Genomic DNA, 18435 nt, shown 5'->3' on the forward strand with positions numbered 1-18435 from the left:
CAATCCCAACCGAACATCTTCTAATGATATATATCATACAAAATATTCTCAATGCACGCTGAGATGTGCATGTCGGGTGCATTGATGTGGTCTATTAAAAAGAAGGATTCTACTTAAAAAAAATGTTAGAATGGATTTTATTAGACAGAATTACATAAAAAAAAATAAGATTCTAAAGGTTTTTCATTTAAATAAATAGATCACACAATTGGGATATATTTCTAAGAGAGCACTCCTCAGCCTCACACATCCCACTGTGTATTAAAAACATCTATCTATGAATTATAAATACAATACAAGGGATATTCCCAATGTGCGACCAAAATATGCTGTTAGTCGGTGTGAGGAGCAGTTCCGGACTCTAAATCACATGTATGAAAAAGGAGATGGAAGATAGGTGTGAGCACTGAGGTGATGGGGAACTAGGGAACCCCTCATCAGCTCATCTATCTACTTTGTTTCCTCTGTATAGTATAGAAATTTAAAGGGCTGATGTTACTATGTTTTAATGGGATGCGTCAGACTAAGGGAAGGACATTAACCAATAAGGAAGCGGACTTGTTTTTCAGTCACATTGCAACAAACACCATGTATTAACTTTGTTCCTATTTCCGAAGAAATCCCCTCACTTTTGGAAACCACTGAGATTTTGGATGTCTAATGTTTGGGCTTTGTTCTTTAGTCAGTCTCGATTACCAAAAATAGTCTAAAAAAAAAAGTAGAGTAGCGTCTCTCGACACAAATTTTATATATTTCAATTAGTATAAGAGATAAATTATAAAAAAAGAAAATATGAGAATCAATTCTCATTGATTTTTTGTACTTCTTGAAGTGTTGATATAAATTTTCTTGATTTTAGTACTTTTAGAGACTTGGTGTAGATTTCTTTACTTCAAGTTTCGCGCTTGATCAGCTGTGAATGATGCTTCTCTAAGAATGACCATTTTTGTGATGGTTTAATCTTCTTTGAAGAACTTGAATCCAAGTGTTATAGAAAATGAAAAAATTTTTCCCTTCTTTCTTCTCTCTTGATCTTGTAGAGATTGTAGGAGCTTGTAGTTACTTGCAATTTCTCGTAATGTGATTCTCTCAAAAAAAAGAAAAAATGAGGCCTTCTTTTTTCCTAGGCAAGGCTATTTATAATTAAGGGTTAAGGCTTCTATCACAACCCACTTAATTAATCAATCCTATGAGAGTGGAGTGTTGGATTAGCATTAACTCCTATATATGTACTATTATATGGGAGTTAGTGATATTGCCAATGAAATCACTCTATTACCATAAAAGATTGGCCAAATTGAACTTAATACACTTGAATCCTTAGGACATATTTATGTAAAATCGGACCTTGGACCCATAAAGGCCCATATTGTTTAGAGACTCATGTAAACTCAACCCATTTGTTTCGCTTAAAAATTCACATGTCTACGGTTTCCCTTTAATCTTAAGTCGGTGTAACACACGCTGGTTTTTCTCTTCATTCTTTATAAATAGAAGTAGGAGAGAATAAACCCGTAAAGCCCCGTCCCTTTGCTTATCTCTCTTCTCTTGTTTTCTTGCTTTTTTTTTTTTTTTCCAGCTTCTCAGTAAGTCCTTTTTTGAGAATCTCGGAGTCCTCTTTTATCCCAAAGTGTTGGAAACTTTAACTTAGAACAATGATCTTCGAAATCGTATACCCAGAACTCATTTCCACTCGAAAGCTCAAAGTCGATGGGACCAATTTTGACAGCTGGAAGAACAAGATCGAGTTAGTCCTTTCCGACTTGAAAGTCGACTACGTCCTCACCGATCCCAAGCCCACCGATCCCACCGACGATTCTTCCGAGGAGCATCGGGAATTGCACAGAAAATGGCTCTCCGACGACTCAACCTGCCGTCACCTCATGCTCGGGGCCATGGACGATAAGATGTTCGGCTTCTCCAATGGCTACAAGACCGCCGAAGCCATGATGGACGCCCTCACCAAGCTATTCGACACTAACTCGTTGCCTCACCGCATGTCCCTGTTGAGGAAATATACCCAGCATAAGATGTCGGAGGAAACTAACATCAACGATCACTTGATCGAGATGGGTTCTATGGTCGTCGAACTTGAGAGGGCCGGTTTGCCGGTTCCGGAGGCCATGCAAGTCGCTATTTTGATGAACAGCTTGCCAGAGTCGTGGCAATCCGTGATGGGTTTGATCATGCTCATGAAACCCGATGAATGGTCTTTAAACAGTGTGAGTAGACATCTTGGGGTTGCAGGGGATTGGATGGCCTGGAAATCCCGTAATGGTGGGGAAGATGAAACCTCCAACAAAAAACAGAGAAAGGAGGGCGGTTTCAAGGGCAACTGTTTCTCGTGTGGAAAGCGTGGACATTGTCAGTCAGATTGTCCCAATAAAGTATTATGTATTACACTCCCCCCCCCCCCCTTCTTAACAGTCTTTTCGTTGCATTGCACCATTACAGCAATTTCTGATTTTTTTTCTCCTGTGTTCTTGTTTAGGACTGATGAAGGAAGTAGCAGAGGAAATCAGGGTTACCAAATATTTCACAAACGAGATCTGAAAGGCGATGGATTTTATGGTCTCGAGTAGATGTTTGTACTTTCTGTTATTTGTTTAAATAAATCATACATAACATTAAGATAGTTGTAAGAATGGTTCACTGATCGATGTTAAGGATTTGATTTCTGTTAGAATTTAGAATAGGCAAGTATTAAAGAAAATGACAAGTACTTTAGTGGAGTACTCTATGATTTTAATAAATTTAGATAATTTGTCCTGATTCATGTATCATGGGTATGGAACCATTTCTTGGTGCATGCGTGCAGTTTATCCAAGGCTCTCTTAGAAAAGCTTTTAAGCTTTTGATACCTCAAGCACAACAGTAAAATAACACAATTAATTTTATGAAAAAACTTGTTTTTGCTTAGTAAGAAAAGGAATAAGAAAAACCTTGATGAATAATGCCTTGTATCGAAAGATAAGGAAACGAGAAAACAAAAGGAGAGTTCTGTGGAGTCCCTAACCGAAAAGGTAGGCATCTCATGCGAAGCCCACTATGTCCACTTCGAAGTTCGTTCACAAGTTATTGGCATTGGGGTCGAGGAACAGAGCCCCTTGTCAAAATTAAGGGTATGCAGAATTCGACCATACAGGGATATTTTCAATATTTATGTTTACTTTCAATTGTAAACAAGAAACCTAATTGGATGATCCCTGTATATACTAGCTTGTTCTCTAGGATTGTATAATTGTCAAACTGTAAAAGATGAATTTTGTAGGGATCTTCCATGAATGTAATCTGTAGGTACAAAATGCTGAACCAGATGAATATTCTTGTGTATGTCATTCCCTTAGATTTCTCTTCACAATATAGGTTTTGATGGAAAGAAGTGGTCAATCAGTAGCTAGACTGCAAAACATAGGTTGCAATTCTTCTAGAACGACATATAACTGGAGTATCACCATCTTACATTTAATTTTACATTTTCTTTAATCAAACAATTCGAAAACTGCATTGGTTGACAAACCAATGTGAGTTATAACAAAAATTATAGCGTGTTTCTTGCTCCACTTTATCCTTCTACCACTACTTCTTGATCACTTTGATAATAATAAAAAGAAAAGAAAAAACTCTAACAACTTGATAAAGAACCGAGCTGATCTGCAATGAAAAGGGATGATCAAATATCATTTGGAGAATAAGCTTGTGCTATGATTGCCTTGAGAAGCTTGTCCATGTCCCCTACCTCACCCTCGACCCCTGTTTCGGGTAGCTATCTTGGACCAAGGCAAGAGGGTAGAATGGTAGGTAGAAAATAAGGCTATGTTTGGTTTAAAGGAAAGGTAGGGAAATCAATACAAGGTTTGTAAAGGTTTCCTTACCTTTTCTTTCAAACCAAGAGAATTTGGCAAGAGAGTATGCTGGACAGTTCTGTAAACTGGGTTTCAAGTGAAAATCATACCTCCTCTACTCTTTCGTTCATCCCTATTTAAAAGATACGTACAACTTAATTACAACCATTTACCACAGACTCCAAGATTCAGTCAACAGTTTACAAACTAAAAAGCAACCACGTAACTCATTATTCTTCAAATGACTGCTAACCATTATCATGCAATGCTCCACGTTACTCCCCTTCTCGTCCCTTGATCTCCACATGTACACGGAATCATGATAGAAGTTCTAAGTTCAACCAAAATATGTGATACTTGAGGCAATTTCAATTGTTCTCTTTCTAAGGGATTGTGTCTACTACAAAGAAGAAAGATGCAGAACTATAAGGGTAGATTTTGCAATGACTCACCTTGCAACTCTTCAATCCGCAAGCATCAACTCTTTAGGAATATGTTTTGGCATCGATGCTACAGTTACAACATTAAATTTGGCATTACTCTAAGCCATGCCTTCCTGATTTTCAAGGCGTGACTCAAAACACCGTTTTCTATAAAAAAAACGGTCTTAAATAAATGGCTGTTTTCTGCAACACCATTTTTTTCTTATATGACGCTGATGTGGCACCATTTTCTAAAGCAACAGCAACAATTGCAAACAGATGCTAGATTTGCACAATAAAATTATAAAATTATTGTCAATGTATGCATGCATGTGTTTTCAGGTTTCGCCTACTTGTAGTAGCTTTTCTTGTTCTAAAGGGACTAGGAATGATTTTGCAATTTTGGGTCCTGCTAGTTGAAGAAACTCAAGAAGGGAGTGCAGACCTTAAAAACATGGTATTGGGTGCTGATTGTTCTTAAGTTTAGGTTTTAATTTCTTATGATTCTTCTCTTAATTTAATATGTCCTTTGTTATATTGGTTTGAGAATAGGGGGTGGTGGAAGAAGCGAGGGAAAATAACATTGGAATAGCATGAAAAGTGATTGTCCAATCATTTATTTCAACTTTTTAAGATGTGTGCCCCAGGACAGTAGCTTTAATGGAATATGCAGAGATTCTTCTCTCTCACTTGTATATTCTGCAGAGCAATAATATAACTTTGACTGGGAGGTTGGGTCAAAAATGTAATGAGAGATGGATGCTGAAGAGAAGCAACAACTAGGGAGAGAAAAAGGAGGGGAAATGTATTGAGGATAACGAGGAGAAAGACTCTTCAACCGAACAACAAGGAAACGATGGAGGCGTGATATCCTTAACTATTGTATCATATTTAAATTGTATCTATCCTTTAATAGTACTTGTCTTTAACAGTTGTACATATTTATCTCTTAGTGTCAACATATATAAATACATGATCTCCACTCTCTCATCTAATTGTGCGAGAATCCTAAACTTGTTTGTTCGTTTAATAAGCAGTTCTACAGTTGTGTATATAAGACGAAAGGGATATATTTACAAGACAAAGAATACATTTGAAGCATCAAATCAAATTAGTGAATGGATCAAAAAACTAGTTTTGCAATAATGTTCCCCTGTATTTTTTCTTTAAATTTCTAGTTATATAGAAATTTAAATTTCATCTAGCGAGAAATCTAGTTTCTTTTTCTTTTTTGTTGTGTTTTACATGTCAGCAAAGGTAGACGTTGAACTCCAATACCCTCATACTTTAAGTGATGTCGTATTATATATTATGTTTGATACTTGGATTTTTAATGTTTTGTATCTGACACCTTGTTCAGTCATGTTTCATGCCATATCAAGATAACATAGGGCGGAAGAATTTTTTTTTCTTCTTAATTTTCGAGATCATCATATCTGCGCCCGACAAATGCCCCACATTGAGAATATCTCCTAAAGTTATTAGTGAGAGATGATCCTAATACATGATTGGGATATACTGTCGGGCATTTGTAGGATTTCCTCTGGGGTGCAGATGTGAATTCTCAATTTTCACCATCAACTGGATTAAATGTAGATCCATTAGAATCGGATCCAATAATGTCCAACGGACGGACTTTGTAACTGCCTTCCTAGGTTGGCCTGGCATCAAGTGCCCTCATCAAAAAAAAGTTGATACTGTGTGGCCGAGTCGTTAACTAAACATTAAATGGGATGAAATGCGGAACCAAGCTTGTAACAGTCAGTCAAGTGGGAATCGTTTTGGGTCCGGTTCCAATGTGGAATGATTCGATCATCTAGTCTGAATGAATGGCCCATTTTGACAAAAATTAAAAAATAGAAAAAACAAAAATGATCAAAAAAACATTATTTGCGTTGATGATTCAACCACCTGGATCAGCAAACTACTGACTAATAAATCAATGGTTTTTAGCCAGAAGATGGTTTTGGGGTGATATGGAACTGGAAGTGACTGGTTCCTGATTTTTCAGCCTGACCGTCCAAAAGTTGGTATTAAGTCTTCAGGGTGAAATCTCCATCGTACCCTTTACCCTCTGAGGTTTGTGAATTAAAGGAGGAGGTTGCCCTGAGGTTGGCAGTGTTTGGTTGGGCAATGTTGGCTATATCAGTATATCACACGGGAATTTATTCGGGATAGTGTTAAGCGGAACAACTTTCCGAAATCGAGCAGGGTCTTAAAAGTCATTTTATTCATGATATACATTATAGAACTCCATTTTCAATTCATTTTTTTAAGTGGTTTTAGTTTATCTTATAAAATATTATTCAACATGCAATACCAATCTGAAGTTCCAATAAAATTCCACTGTCTTAAAATTAGTAGATCAAATTTGGATCTCGATAATGTTCAATTTGGTCCAATTCATTTACACCTCTAAGGTAAGAGCATGTTCTGTATATTCAACTTGGTCCAATCCAAAGTATCTTATTGTTTTTTTTTTTTTCTATTTTTTTAAGAATGAACCGAACAGGTCTATCTTCCATTCAAGCACATCTGAAATGTCCACGGAGAAGTTATAATACCTGTTTTAGAATATTTTTTATTTTATCAGAAGTCAAAATTTCATAAAATTATCATATAGAAAAATCTGAAGTAGTTAAAACAATTGTAGAAACCCAATCTGGTCTAGCTAAAAATTTGACAATATGCTGCTGAATAATGCTAAGAATATGCTATCCTGTCTGTGCTCATCATACTAATAACATTATTCTTAATAAGCTTTCTTTTGGTTGCAATTTGAGAAAAAAAAATCGGAAAATGGGATTAATTATTGGCCTAACTACTAGATTCTAGGATTGCATGGAGGAGAAAAACTTCCATTGAATCATAAGGCCTATTTGATATGAGATTGACTTAAGGTGGCAGGTTTGCTTTTTATTGATATTTTTGTAAATCATCTATTTTTTGGCTTTATTTATTTATTTATTTATTTTTATATGTATGGCTTCCTTGTCAGTCAAAATCACTTTCTTTTAGAACTAATTTTTCTGTCACTGCGCTGGTATTCTCTTTAGAACCAAGTTACTGTACAAGGGTATATTCCTTTTTACTCACGAAGCCTATCACACTAATTCTATATACCTTATTGGCTGTGTGGAATAATAGCTATACCTAAAAAATTGGCTATCTTCTTGCTCCATTTACTTCATTGTATATAAATACATACATACCACAATCCTTGGTGGTATTCTATTATCAGGATTAAGAAATTGAAAAATACTTTGTTCCAGCTGGAAACGTACTTTAATTAGGATTACGCATTCTGAAATCGAGGCTATTCATGTATTCAGCCAACTCATTTAAAATTGGAACTTTGGACCTATAATGTGTAGCAGGCTGCGTAGCAATTTGTATTTGGCCCACAAAACAAAAAGGATGTAATCTATATTCTATAACGCTTTTGCTTGCGCTTTGGTTATATGTTTATGGTGGATATATCAGCACAATTGCACAAACATAAATTTAACATGAATTTGATTGTTTATGCTTATCCTGCGGCTCTTGTTCTTGTGAATTGTGAAATCACCGTCGCTACAAAGTTAAATAGATAAGAAGAAAATTGAGATCCCACGCATATCGAACACGATCTAGCCCTCGAGGCTCAAGATAGGCACCAAGTACCAACCAACCAAGGCAAAGAAACACAAATTTATGAATGGGATACGCCTGGTTTGGCAATTGGCAATTTGGCATGGATGGTGCCAAGAAATCCTCAACGTATCTTCCCACATGGAGATGGGCATGGACGAGGGAGAAAGGCAGCAATGGAGTGGACGGTGCATCATTCATATGCATGTCCCCTTAGTTTATGTCACTCTACTCTATTCGCTGTCAACACCTGCTGCTAGACTAGCTAATTAATATTCCCCATCCCATCCATATTCCTTTCAAGTACAGTACAGGTACTTGCACTTAGTACCCCTATTCCAAAGGGAAATGCCCTTCAGCCCTCCCTCGACTGCTTATCTTGTCAATTACACGCTGCTTTACTGGCTGTCCTGTCGAGGTTGAGGTGGAGGTTGAGGTTGAGGTTGTTCAATCTTGGGATGGGAGAGAGTATCAGTATTGGGACGGGACGACTTTTATTTGTTTATTTATTTATTGAGTCTTGTTTGTGGACAGTGGACTGGACTGCTCGCATCTCATCACATGATGTCTTCCATTTTATAAATTGCCCACATCCCCCCCATCATTCTCAAGAAAAAAATATCGAATTACAGGTGGTGGCGCCCATCCAATTTACAATTACGGTCAAGTCCCGGAGGCTGCTGGCTCTGGCTGGACTCTGGACCAGAAACAAACCAGAACACCAGAGCATATATAGACTTACTTGGAAGGCATGCATGAGTCATGCTGCATGGAGCTAGTTTCCTTGTAAGAAACAGCTTCCCGTCCTCTCATTAATGTCTTCAATTCAATGCCTGCTCCCTGCTCTGTGTCTACCTATTTACATTTTGCTTTGGTTGGGTCCTCTGACCTCTCAACTCTCAACTCTCTCAAGAGTCAAGTCTCAAATCTCAATGAATATGTACAGAACGTGGTGGGTCATTCATCATTGTGACTTGTGGGAGAGAGAGAGAAACAACCTCAGAAGCTGAGACCTCATTAGTCATTACTCATCCGATTAGACTTTAAGACAGAGAGATAGCATGTAATGGATGATTGAATTCTATCCGTCTTATGTACAACATTCTAAATCGCATAATTTTTTTCCGACCTTGGATTTTTTAACTTCACTAAGAAGAAACTATCACAAAGCAAGGACAAACAAGCGAATCCATGTTGGGATTATGAACCGAGAATCTGACCGCTAAAAGAGTCAAACCTAAAAAAAAAAGAATTTATTACAGGTCAATGAGTACGGAAGGAATCCAATCCATAGTTCCATACCACCTCTCTGTTAGGTTTGGTTGGGCTGGGCTGGGCTGGGCTAGGCCGGGACGGTCCTGGCCTGGCCTCTTTACAAGTTCGGGCTCCTGAGCAAATGTTCGTACTTGTCGACGGCGCTCCGGGGGACCGCTACCATCACCTTTACCGCATCACTCTGCTCGTAGACTGGCAACAGCAAGCAGTACCTATCGCAGCAGATGGGTCCCACGTGAACTGGCTCCCCCAACCCAAAGTCAACCCTCTCTAATCCCAGCCTTGACCATTGCGAAACGATTAACACCCCCACCGTGTCCGGTGTCGCCCTCCACTCGCTCACCGCCTCCACCACCGTCCTTACGTACTCGTCCCCTACCCTCTCCTTTGCCTTCCTCACCAGCCCGGCCGCACATCCCAAATCGTTCTCCACTAGCTCTTTTGCCGTCGTCTGGGCACAACCAAGCACGAACCCATTCCCGTAGAACCCGTCCGGTAGACCGGGCTTCACTCGATCTCGAATGTTGACGCTGAAGAGTAGTCTCAGTGTCTGGTTCGCCGGCAATTCTAGAGATCTAGCCCAGCTCCTCCAAACGTGAGCTGTGAGCACTTCAAACGACGTATAAGGGGAGGAGGAAGGCTCGTTCGTGGGCGAGGCGATCTTCTTGAGTTCGGTTAGAGTGCTCTTGTCGAAGCAGACGGAGGTTGGGGATAGTGGTTCTCGGGAGTACCTGGAAACCAGCCCAGCTATGTCCTGGACGCGATCGAACTCTGGGTGTGCAACCGAGCGTCGAGGCTGGCGTGGGGCCACAGGATCGAGAAGGTTTCGATTCCAGATGGGTTTGGGTTTGAAATCCGCGAGCCCTGTTCGTCGTCCCGCTGCCAAGTCGGCGAACGAGTTGAGAAACTCGGCGCTGCCTACTCCATCGCAGATACAGTGATTAATGCCGATGCCAAGCGCAGCAGCACCGCCGGACAACCATGTGAGCTGAACGACGAGAGGTGGGGACCCTCGGAGGACGTCTGCCACGTAGAAGGAGAGCAGGTTCCTCCACTGCGTGGGGTACTGTGGGGCCTGGTCGAAGTCGGAGATGGAGATATCCGAAACGGCTTCGATAAAGACCGCACCCTGTGCCCGACATACGACCTCAAGCTTGGAGCCGTCGGGTCGAGCTCTGACTCTGCCCGCAAGAGGATAGTAAGGAACGAGAGCGCGGGCGAGAGCAGACTTGATACGAGCGGCGATGGCATCACGGTTGGAGCGGGGGCGCGGGCGGTAGACGAGCAGGTATTCGATGGTGAAGCGAAGGAAGAGCTGAGAGTCAAGAGCGGAGAGGATTAGAACGTGAGACGGGGTTGGATCTGATGGAGCGACTAGCACTGCTTCTTTAACTTGGATGGGGCTGGCCATGGGGTTATCTGTTGAGTGTTCGTTTGGAGGTCTGCGGGACTAAACACCAAACAGGGGACCCAAAAGGCCAAAGGGTGGGTATGTCTAATGTGATGACTGATGACGATTTAGAATTAGATGGTGGGTGCCTGGGTGTTGGTGTTCTTCTTAAGGAGTCGAGCTCAGCTAGCGGACCTATCCCCTCGTTATTTTACCATTTTTTTTTTCTTTCCCCATAAACGTTTTATAAATTTTAAGAAGCGACCGTCTGGATATTCTCTCTCTCTCTCTCTCTCTGATGTTAAAAGATTTGTGCGAGATTCTCCGAGCATCGCTTTATGGGAAAACAACTTAAAAAGAAAAGAAAAACAAAAGAAAGAAAACAGGTTTTGCTTTCTGTCTGTCTGTTTAAGGAGGAGGACTGGAGGAGTAGGATATCATCTAAATCTAAATCTAATCTAATCTCCCCGATTTCTCTTTTTCTTTTGAGTTGATGGGAGATTGATGTCGATGACCGTCTCTCACCCCCTCACCTCACTGTTATTGTTCCTTTGTTGTCTCGGTATAGAAATCCCTCTCCACTGTTTATTATATTAAAACCGGGATCAACTTGAATTAAATGTTTCTATTAGAATGAAAATAACTTAGTTCTAAAAATATATATAGTAGTCAATCCGTGAACTAACATTGACACACGTTGCATAGCCAGGTCACGAATAGATCTCGGATCATCATCGGATAGCTACAGGTCTGGGATTTGGGAAATACTGGGATGCCAAATTTGTCGCCAATGTCGTCGTCTTTTTTATGTCGTACTATTACCTTGTATGTTGGCCCAGCCCAATAGGAGGTTTTGGGTCTACAGTTTGAGCCCACACTTGACTTCTTCTAAGTTCCAAGTCTACCAGGAATTGGGCCCTGACTCATTAACAACCAAAAATCAATCGGAAGTTTTGATATTTTCAAAAGAGAGAACGAGCATTAGGCACGCTGAGGCACACTCTCGACTGTCGGAACTCTGGATCCCACCATTCCAACACCAGAAAACCCAGTCATTTACACTTCCTTTAATTTTTCTTTTTTTTTTTTTTTCTTGAGTTGTCTGTCACCATTGGATTCCTGCTGGTTTAAAATGGAATGTAAAAAAGCCAATAGGAATTTCCTTCTTTCTCATGCCTGTACAGTTCTACGAACTAATTGTTGATTATCTATTGTGCTTGAACTTGGTACGAGCCTCGGTCTATATGAGAACTTGAGAAGTGGTCGGTTTAGAACTTAGAAGATATTAAAAACAGAAGAACACACTTGGTGTAATCAATCAACCGACCGAGTGAGATTTTTTTGCAAACTATACGAGTTTGTTCACTTTGTTGTTTGATATATTTTAATTAGTGATGTAGGTGGTTCTCACAAATAAAGGTGTTCTTGTTGGTACCAATTACATAGAATCGACGTACATGGCTGTATTGTTGGAGTGTGGGAGACCTTGTCAATGTACTTCAATTATGTGTTTGTGGATATAATATGCAACGTCCAACATAGTGGAGGCATCCCAGATTTAGGTGATTCATGGAGGTTTACTCTGGTACAAAAAGAGGCAACAGGGAGACCAAAGAAGATGCTTCTGTCAGTAATATATGGGCGTACTGCTACCTCGTATATCTCGGGAGATCGCTACTTTAAAGGTTATATATATAAATATAAAAAAAAAAAGAGAGAGAGAGAGAGAGAGAGAGAGAGAGAGAAAGAGAGATAGAGAGAGAGAGAAGAAAAGAGGAGAGAGAAAGGGAAGGGAATCCTGCTGCTATACTATACTAATACTGTTACCATTTGAGGAAGAAGAAAGTAGGATGAGCTGTATGGGTGAGGGAGGTATAACAGGTCAAGTCCTATACTAAAACTGTGCTAGGGATTTGGTTGACGACGCATCTCCTTTTGAATTTTTAGTGTGATGCACCCTTTGAAAGATAAGAAGGTAGGAGATGGACTCTTATCAGTTGCCACTTGGGGTTCTTTTAATGGATATGCATGCTTATTCCTTCCTGGGTCGCTCTCTTGCTCAGTAGCTAGGCTCACCTTTCTTCTTTTAAATATGGTAAGGTATTGGCGTTTGTTTGTTTGATTTTGATAAATCATTCACGTCTTTTCATGAAAGCAAAGAAAGGATGGATTGGAATGTGGTACAAGACGGATAGATGGATGGATGGATGGGTTGATATCTATCTTATTTCTTCTTATATATATGTGAATGTGGGTGGAGATGGAATATGGACCTTGGCATAAAGAAGGAAAAGAGATGTGAGATGTGGTGGCAGGGGCTTGGGTTTTGTTAGTGGATTATTACGAGGAAAACTGGAAAAGGAGAGGCTTTTCTGAAGTTTTGTTTATTTTTTTTTCGAACATCATTATTCATTCCAATCGTTGATCATTTGTTTTTCCGTCTTTTGCTATTTTATTTTAATGAGTTTTATTTTTGTTCTCATCAAAACACTAATCACTAGCGATTTAAATTAAAAGGGATTAGTCAAGCCAAGCCCAAGAGTGAATAGCGGGGGTGACGTGAAAGGCATTTTGTGATGAGAGACATTTTGTCGAACACACAGAAAGCAGAATGGGTGGATTTTATGAGCTTCGTGCAGTTACTGCTGAAATGGCATATGACTAATGACTCCCACCAGCTACCATCCATATCCATGTTCCGCGTGTTCAATGTTTCACTCGGGTCATGACCTTTTTTAGGGTATACATAGGTAATAGGATCCCCACGCCCCCTTCTCTCTCTCGCTCTCGTCTCTCACGTTCTTATTTATTAAAAGGTGGACTGGAGACCGTGGGGCTCATCTCTCTAAAACGATTGTTTTCTTCTCACGAATCATGAAATTGGATCTTCTCCCTTTAAATACCTTCCCGAGTCCCGACCCGATTCCCTTTTCCTTTTACAACATGTCAGAAATTAGAATTGACTAATAGTGCAGGCAGGGTTGAGGGTTGAAGGTTCGTATATTGCATTGCCTGTCTCTCGGTCTCGGATCATCACTCATCAGGTGGACTTGGACGTGGGCGAATTGGAATACGGAATACCGCTTATAAACAAGGGAAACAATGAAACAACCGACAGCATCATGCCTTGTTCAGTGCTCACGTAATCTTCCGGTACTGATAAAATGTAAGGTGGACGTGGAGTTGTCAATTCAATTCCACTACTAAGAGACGACGTCAATCCCATTTTGATTGGTTTATCATTACATTGCCAATTTAAAAGTTAAACCATCCCCGGTGATCACTGTGATAAAGAAAGATGTCCGAGGCAGAGGAATTATCTCCGATTAAGTGTTGAAGTCAATAGGAGATAGGTAGATGGTTGGACCGAGCATTTAGGGTGTTGATCCAATCAGAGTAACAGTATAGGTGTCAGTCAAAGTTAGAATCCCTTGCCTTTAGCAGGAATCGCCCCTTTATAACTAAAGATCCGTATCCTGGTCGGATTAGGTTTATAGGGTTATTGGAATGATCTCAATCACTGACGTCTTCGAGGTAAAGTCCTGCTCCTCAACGGAGTTGTCTTCCTCTCTCTTATTATCCATAGTGTTTATCCTCGTAACGTATAACTGGCGTGAGTGAGAGGATAAGATGAGGGCCACAATAGTAGCGTAGCTCGGTCGAGCTATGCCAATGTAACCGGACTATGCCTACGTGGCCGAGCTATACTAACGTAGTCAACATAACCGAACTCATCGGGCAATGACTAGACAGCCATGTGTCTCTCATGACCAAGTCAGCCATGACCCAAATAATATACATATAATTAAGAATTGATATTTATGTATTTTGTGAATGTTGTATTATTATTGTTTGGCTTCACCATGGACTAGTTGTCAATTTATAATCGGAAAGGTCCTACCATTTCCACGTGGCAAGCAAACCACATTCCTCCTATGTGAACGCTTTGGATTTACCGCGGGATAGGGGATAGGGGATAGGGGTACCTCCACCATGGGCCATGGCTAATATAGATGTAGGTCATGTAGGGAAACTAGATGATATTACCTTTATTACGTGGCTTCTAGTTGTAGAGTGAAGATGCAGATATTCTTTTTTTATGTAACCCTAGACCCTACCTTGTTCCGTTGGCTCCCTCCCTGTACCTGTACTGTATTAGTCTCAATTGAGAAAGAATCTACTCAATCATGGAGGATGGCTCAGGATGGCTCAGGATGACAACATTAAAGTGAAAAAATCTTCAAAAGAAAGGAATCAAACATCCAACTCAGTTGTGAACACAAATCAATACCCAATATTCCTATCAATTAGTTTACGACTGACGACTGTGGACACCCGTAGACGCCTATCCCCCCGTGTACAGTTTAGTCCAACTCTTCTCTTCTTCTGAGTTCTACTTCTAATAATAAATCCACTAGAAAATTGTCCCAAATCAAAACCCCTGACGCATTACTACACCATAATAAAAGTAGACTGAAATATTATGTACAGTTGTAATAGTCAGTTAGAATTAGTTAGTTGTTGTCCTAGTCAGCACTTTCTTATTTTCTTGTTAATTAGTCGGTTATCCTGCACCTATTTATAGCTGTACCGTGGAGCTACTTACAAAAGAAACACAGACGCAGTTTCTTTTCTTCTTGGTGCTCTTCTGCATCCGTTTTGCTTCGATCTTGTTCTTGAATATTTTCTTCTGTTTCTGATCAATTTTATTCTGTTTCTGATCATGGTATCAGAGTTCCGGTTTTGAATCTTGTGTGCTACGCTGAAGTAATCTGTATTTGAAGTTTTCTCTTGATTCGAGAGTATGATCTCTGCAAAGAAGACTGACGAAAGCGCGAGTACAGGAGATGGAAACCAGGCTTCGAACAATCGTTCAGTGAAGACGTCAATGCAGTTGCACCCGTCCGATCATCCTAATATAAGTCTCGTAACTAATTCACTTAACATGAACAATTACATGATTTGGAGTAGGTCTATGAGAATTGCTTTAAGGGCCAAGAAAAAATTAGGCTTTATAGACAGTTTTTGCAAGGAACCTGATCCTACATCAGCTGAATATGAAGAATGGAGTCATGTAGATTCTATGGTGATTTCATGGATATTGAACTCGATGTCAAAGGAGATGACAGAGGCATTTGTGTACACTCCTACTGCGAGGGCATTATGGTTGGAATTAGAAGAGAAATTTGGCCAAAGTAATGGACGACAATTGTATCAACTCAAGAGACAAATAGCTTCAATAGAGCAAGGTAACAATAATGTTGCTATGTATTCGAACAATTTAAAAAAACTAAGGGATGAAATCAATTGTTTGGAACCAGTTCCAAAATGCAGTTGCAATTGTACATGCTCTGCCTCAAAGAAAATGGAAGAAATCAACTCCTCCAACAGAGTTATGCAATTCTTAATGGGATTAAATGATTCATTTGACAATGTAAAGAATTAGATATTGGTAATAGATCCTTTACCGAGTATAAACAATGTGTATGCTATGGTAATGAGAGTGGAAAAACAACAGCAAGTTCATATTAACTTTGGTGAGTCTATTGAAAGTAGTGTTTTATTAGCAAAATCTGCAGGACAATCTGCGAATACTTACAATCAAACAAGCAACCAAGACAACTTCAAGAAGAAAGATGGAAAGAACAAGGGAGAGAGATTTTGTACTTATTGTAATACTTCTGGTCATCTTGTGGAAACTTGTTTTAAGAAAAATGGCTATCCATATTGGCTTAAAGATTTGAAGAAGCAAAAGCAGCAAAAATCTGAGAAGGCTTTTGCCAATATGGCTGATTCGCCACTTGAGGTATGCAGAAACCAAATTAATTCACTGAACATGAATACTTTAGCAGAAATCATGCAAAAAGAGTTGAGGAAGCTTGTGAAGAATACACAGCTGGTGGAGGAGAACAGAGTTAATGCGCACATTTTGGAGATTTCACCGAAGATTTTGTAGGTACAATTTATTCTTCTGGTTCTAGTAAGTCACATTATACAGTTCATGGTTCTTGAATAATAGATATAGGTGCTTCGAGTCATATGTACGCAGATTTAACTCTCTTAACTCATAGCCATACTCCTACTCATACCAGCATTGTTCACTTACCGGATGGGAATGTAAGGCAGGTCACACAGATTGGTGATGTTGTTTTACATCCCAACTTAATTCTTAGAAATGTCCTATATATACCTGATTTCAAGTTCAATCTGCTATCTGTCCATACACTCTCTTCTTTCTCAAATATTAGTGTCTTATTCTGCTCTACTCATTGTATTCTATAGGACCAGCTGAGTAATCAAGTTCTTGCTATTGGCAAAGTGATGAGGAATCTCTACATTCTTGATCACACTTCTTTCTTGCCAACTACTATCTCTAAATTTGCTTCTTGTATCAATTTTGTTCCTTCTGCTCATTGTAATGCTGCTGCTACTAGTAATAAACAGTTGTTTGTTGATTACTTGGATTGGCACAAGAGACTTGGCCATCCTTCTACAATCGTTATGAAGCATCTTCCTTTTGTAATAAATTCTGCAGCTAATGAAATTTGTTCTATATGTCCTTTGGCTAAGCAAACCAGAATTCCTTTTGATTTGTCCAGCATTCATACTTCCAGTCCTTTTGAATTAATACATGTGGATATATGGGGGCCTTATAAGACACCAACCATATTCGGAGCACATTATATGCTTACTATTGTAGATGATTTCACAAGAACTACTTGGACATACCTTATGCATCATAAATCACAAACTATACAGCAGCTGCAATCATTTTTTAAGCTTGTTAAAACTCAGGTCTCAACTACTATCAAATCTGTGAGGTCCGATAATGGCACTGAATTCTTAAGCCAAGAATGTCATTCTTTCTTCACTAATCTCGATGTCCTACATCAGAAATCTTGTGTTTACACTCCACAACAGAATGGACCTCACAGATTTGATAGTAGTTGAGACCTGAGTTTTAACAAGCTTAAAAAATGATTGCAGCTACTGTATAGTTTGTGATTTATGGCGCATAAGGTATGTCCAAGTAGTTCTTGTGAAATCTAAGCAACCACCTAATAAAATTTTGGGGTGATGCTCTTTTAACTGCAACACACCTAATAAACAAATTGCCTTCAGTTGTTCTATCTTGGAAAAGTCCTTATGAATTATTGTTTAACAAGCCTTCGGATTACTCACATCTCAGAGTCTTTGATTGCTTAGCCTATGCCACTAATGTTCAGCCTCACACATCCAAATTTTCTCCTAGAGCTCACAAATGCATCTTCATAGGTTATGCTCCTGGTTATAAAGCATTTAATCTGTATGATCTAGATGAGCATCACACCATCATATCTCGAGATGTTGTATTTCATGAAAGTGTCTTCCCTTATAAGGCCACCTCTTCTACTTCCACATCCACTCCTGTTATTCCACATCCCATTTATCAGGATTCTGATTCATTTGATTCTTCTGTTTCTGTTGAACATTCTTCCTCTACTGATTTTATTCCCTCTGCACATTTATCTTCCACCAATCAGCCTTTATCTGATTCTAATATTTCTGCTCCCATGCCGCAATCATCTCCTTCCACACAACCTCTTATCCGCCACAGCTCTAGACCTAAGAAACCACCCAACTGGCTGCAAGACTATGTTTCCAATTCAATTCATTTATCATCCCCACATATCCCACCTACTTATCCTTTTGTTAATTTTGTGAATTTTTCTCCACATATTTCACTTACTTAGCTAATGCTCGAGAGCCATGCTCTTATGATGAGGCTAAACTCAATCCAGAATGGGTTAAAGCAATGGATGTTGAGCTTGATGCCTTAGAAAGGAATATACATGGCAGTTAACTGAGTTGCCTAATAATAAAAAGGCCATCG

The 18435-nt window shown here is 39.5% G+C and overlaps 2 protein-coding genes across 2 annotated transcripts; one reads left to right on the forward strand and one right to left on the reverse strand.

Moving 5' to 3' along the window:
- Positions 1 to 8954: 8954 nt before the first annotated feature.
- LOC148870418 (HXXXD-type acyl-transferase family protein) lies at positions 8955 to 10922 on the reverse strand. Its single transcript, XM_088968666.1, has one exon. It carries the CDS (start codon positions 10581 to 10583, stop codon positions 9270 to 9272), a length of 1314 nt encoding a protein of 437 aa, XP_088824792.1. The 5' UTR covers positions 10584 to 10922; the 3' UTR covers positions 8955 to 9269.
- A 4444-nt stretch (positions 10923 to 15366) lies between these two features.
- Positions 15367 to 17513, forward strand: LOC148870419 (uncharacterized). The gene is made up of 3 exons (XM_088969971.1): positions 15367 to 15811; positions 16022 to 16368; positions 16845 to 17513. Exons 1-3 carry the CDS (start codon positions 15367 to 15369, stop codon positions 17511 to 17513), a joined length of 1461 nt encoding a protein of 486 aa, XP_088826097.1.
- The last annotated feature ends 922 nt before the right edge of the window (positions 17514 to 18435 follow it).

Source organism: Nelumbo lutea, chromosome 2, assembly GCF_056320005.1.
Source record: "Nelumbo lutea isolate HS-2025 chromosome 2, American lotus-T2T, whole genome shotgun sequence".
Lineage (NCBI taxonomy): Eukaryota > Viridiplantae > Streptophyta > Magnoliopsida > Proteales > Nelumbonaceae > Nelumbo > Nelumbo lutea.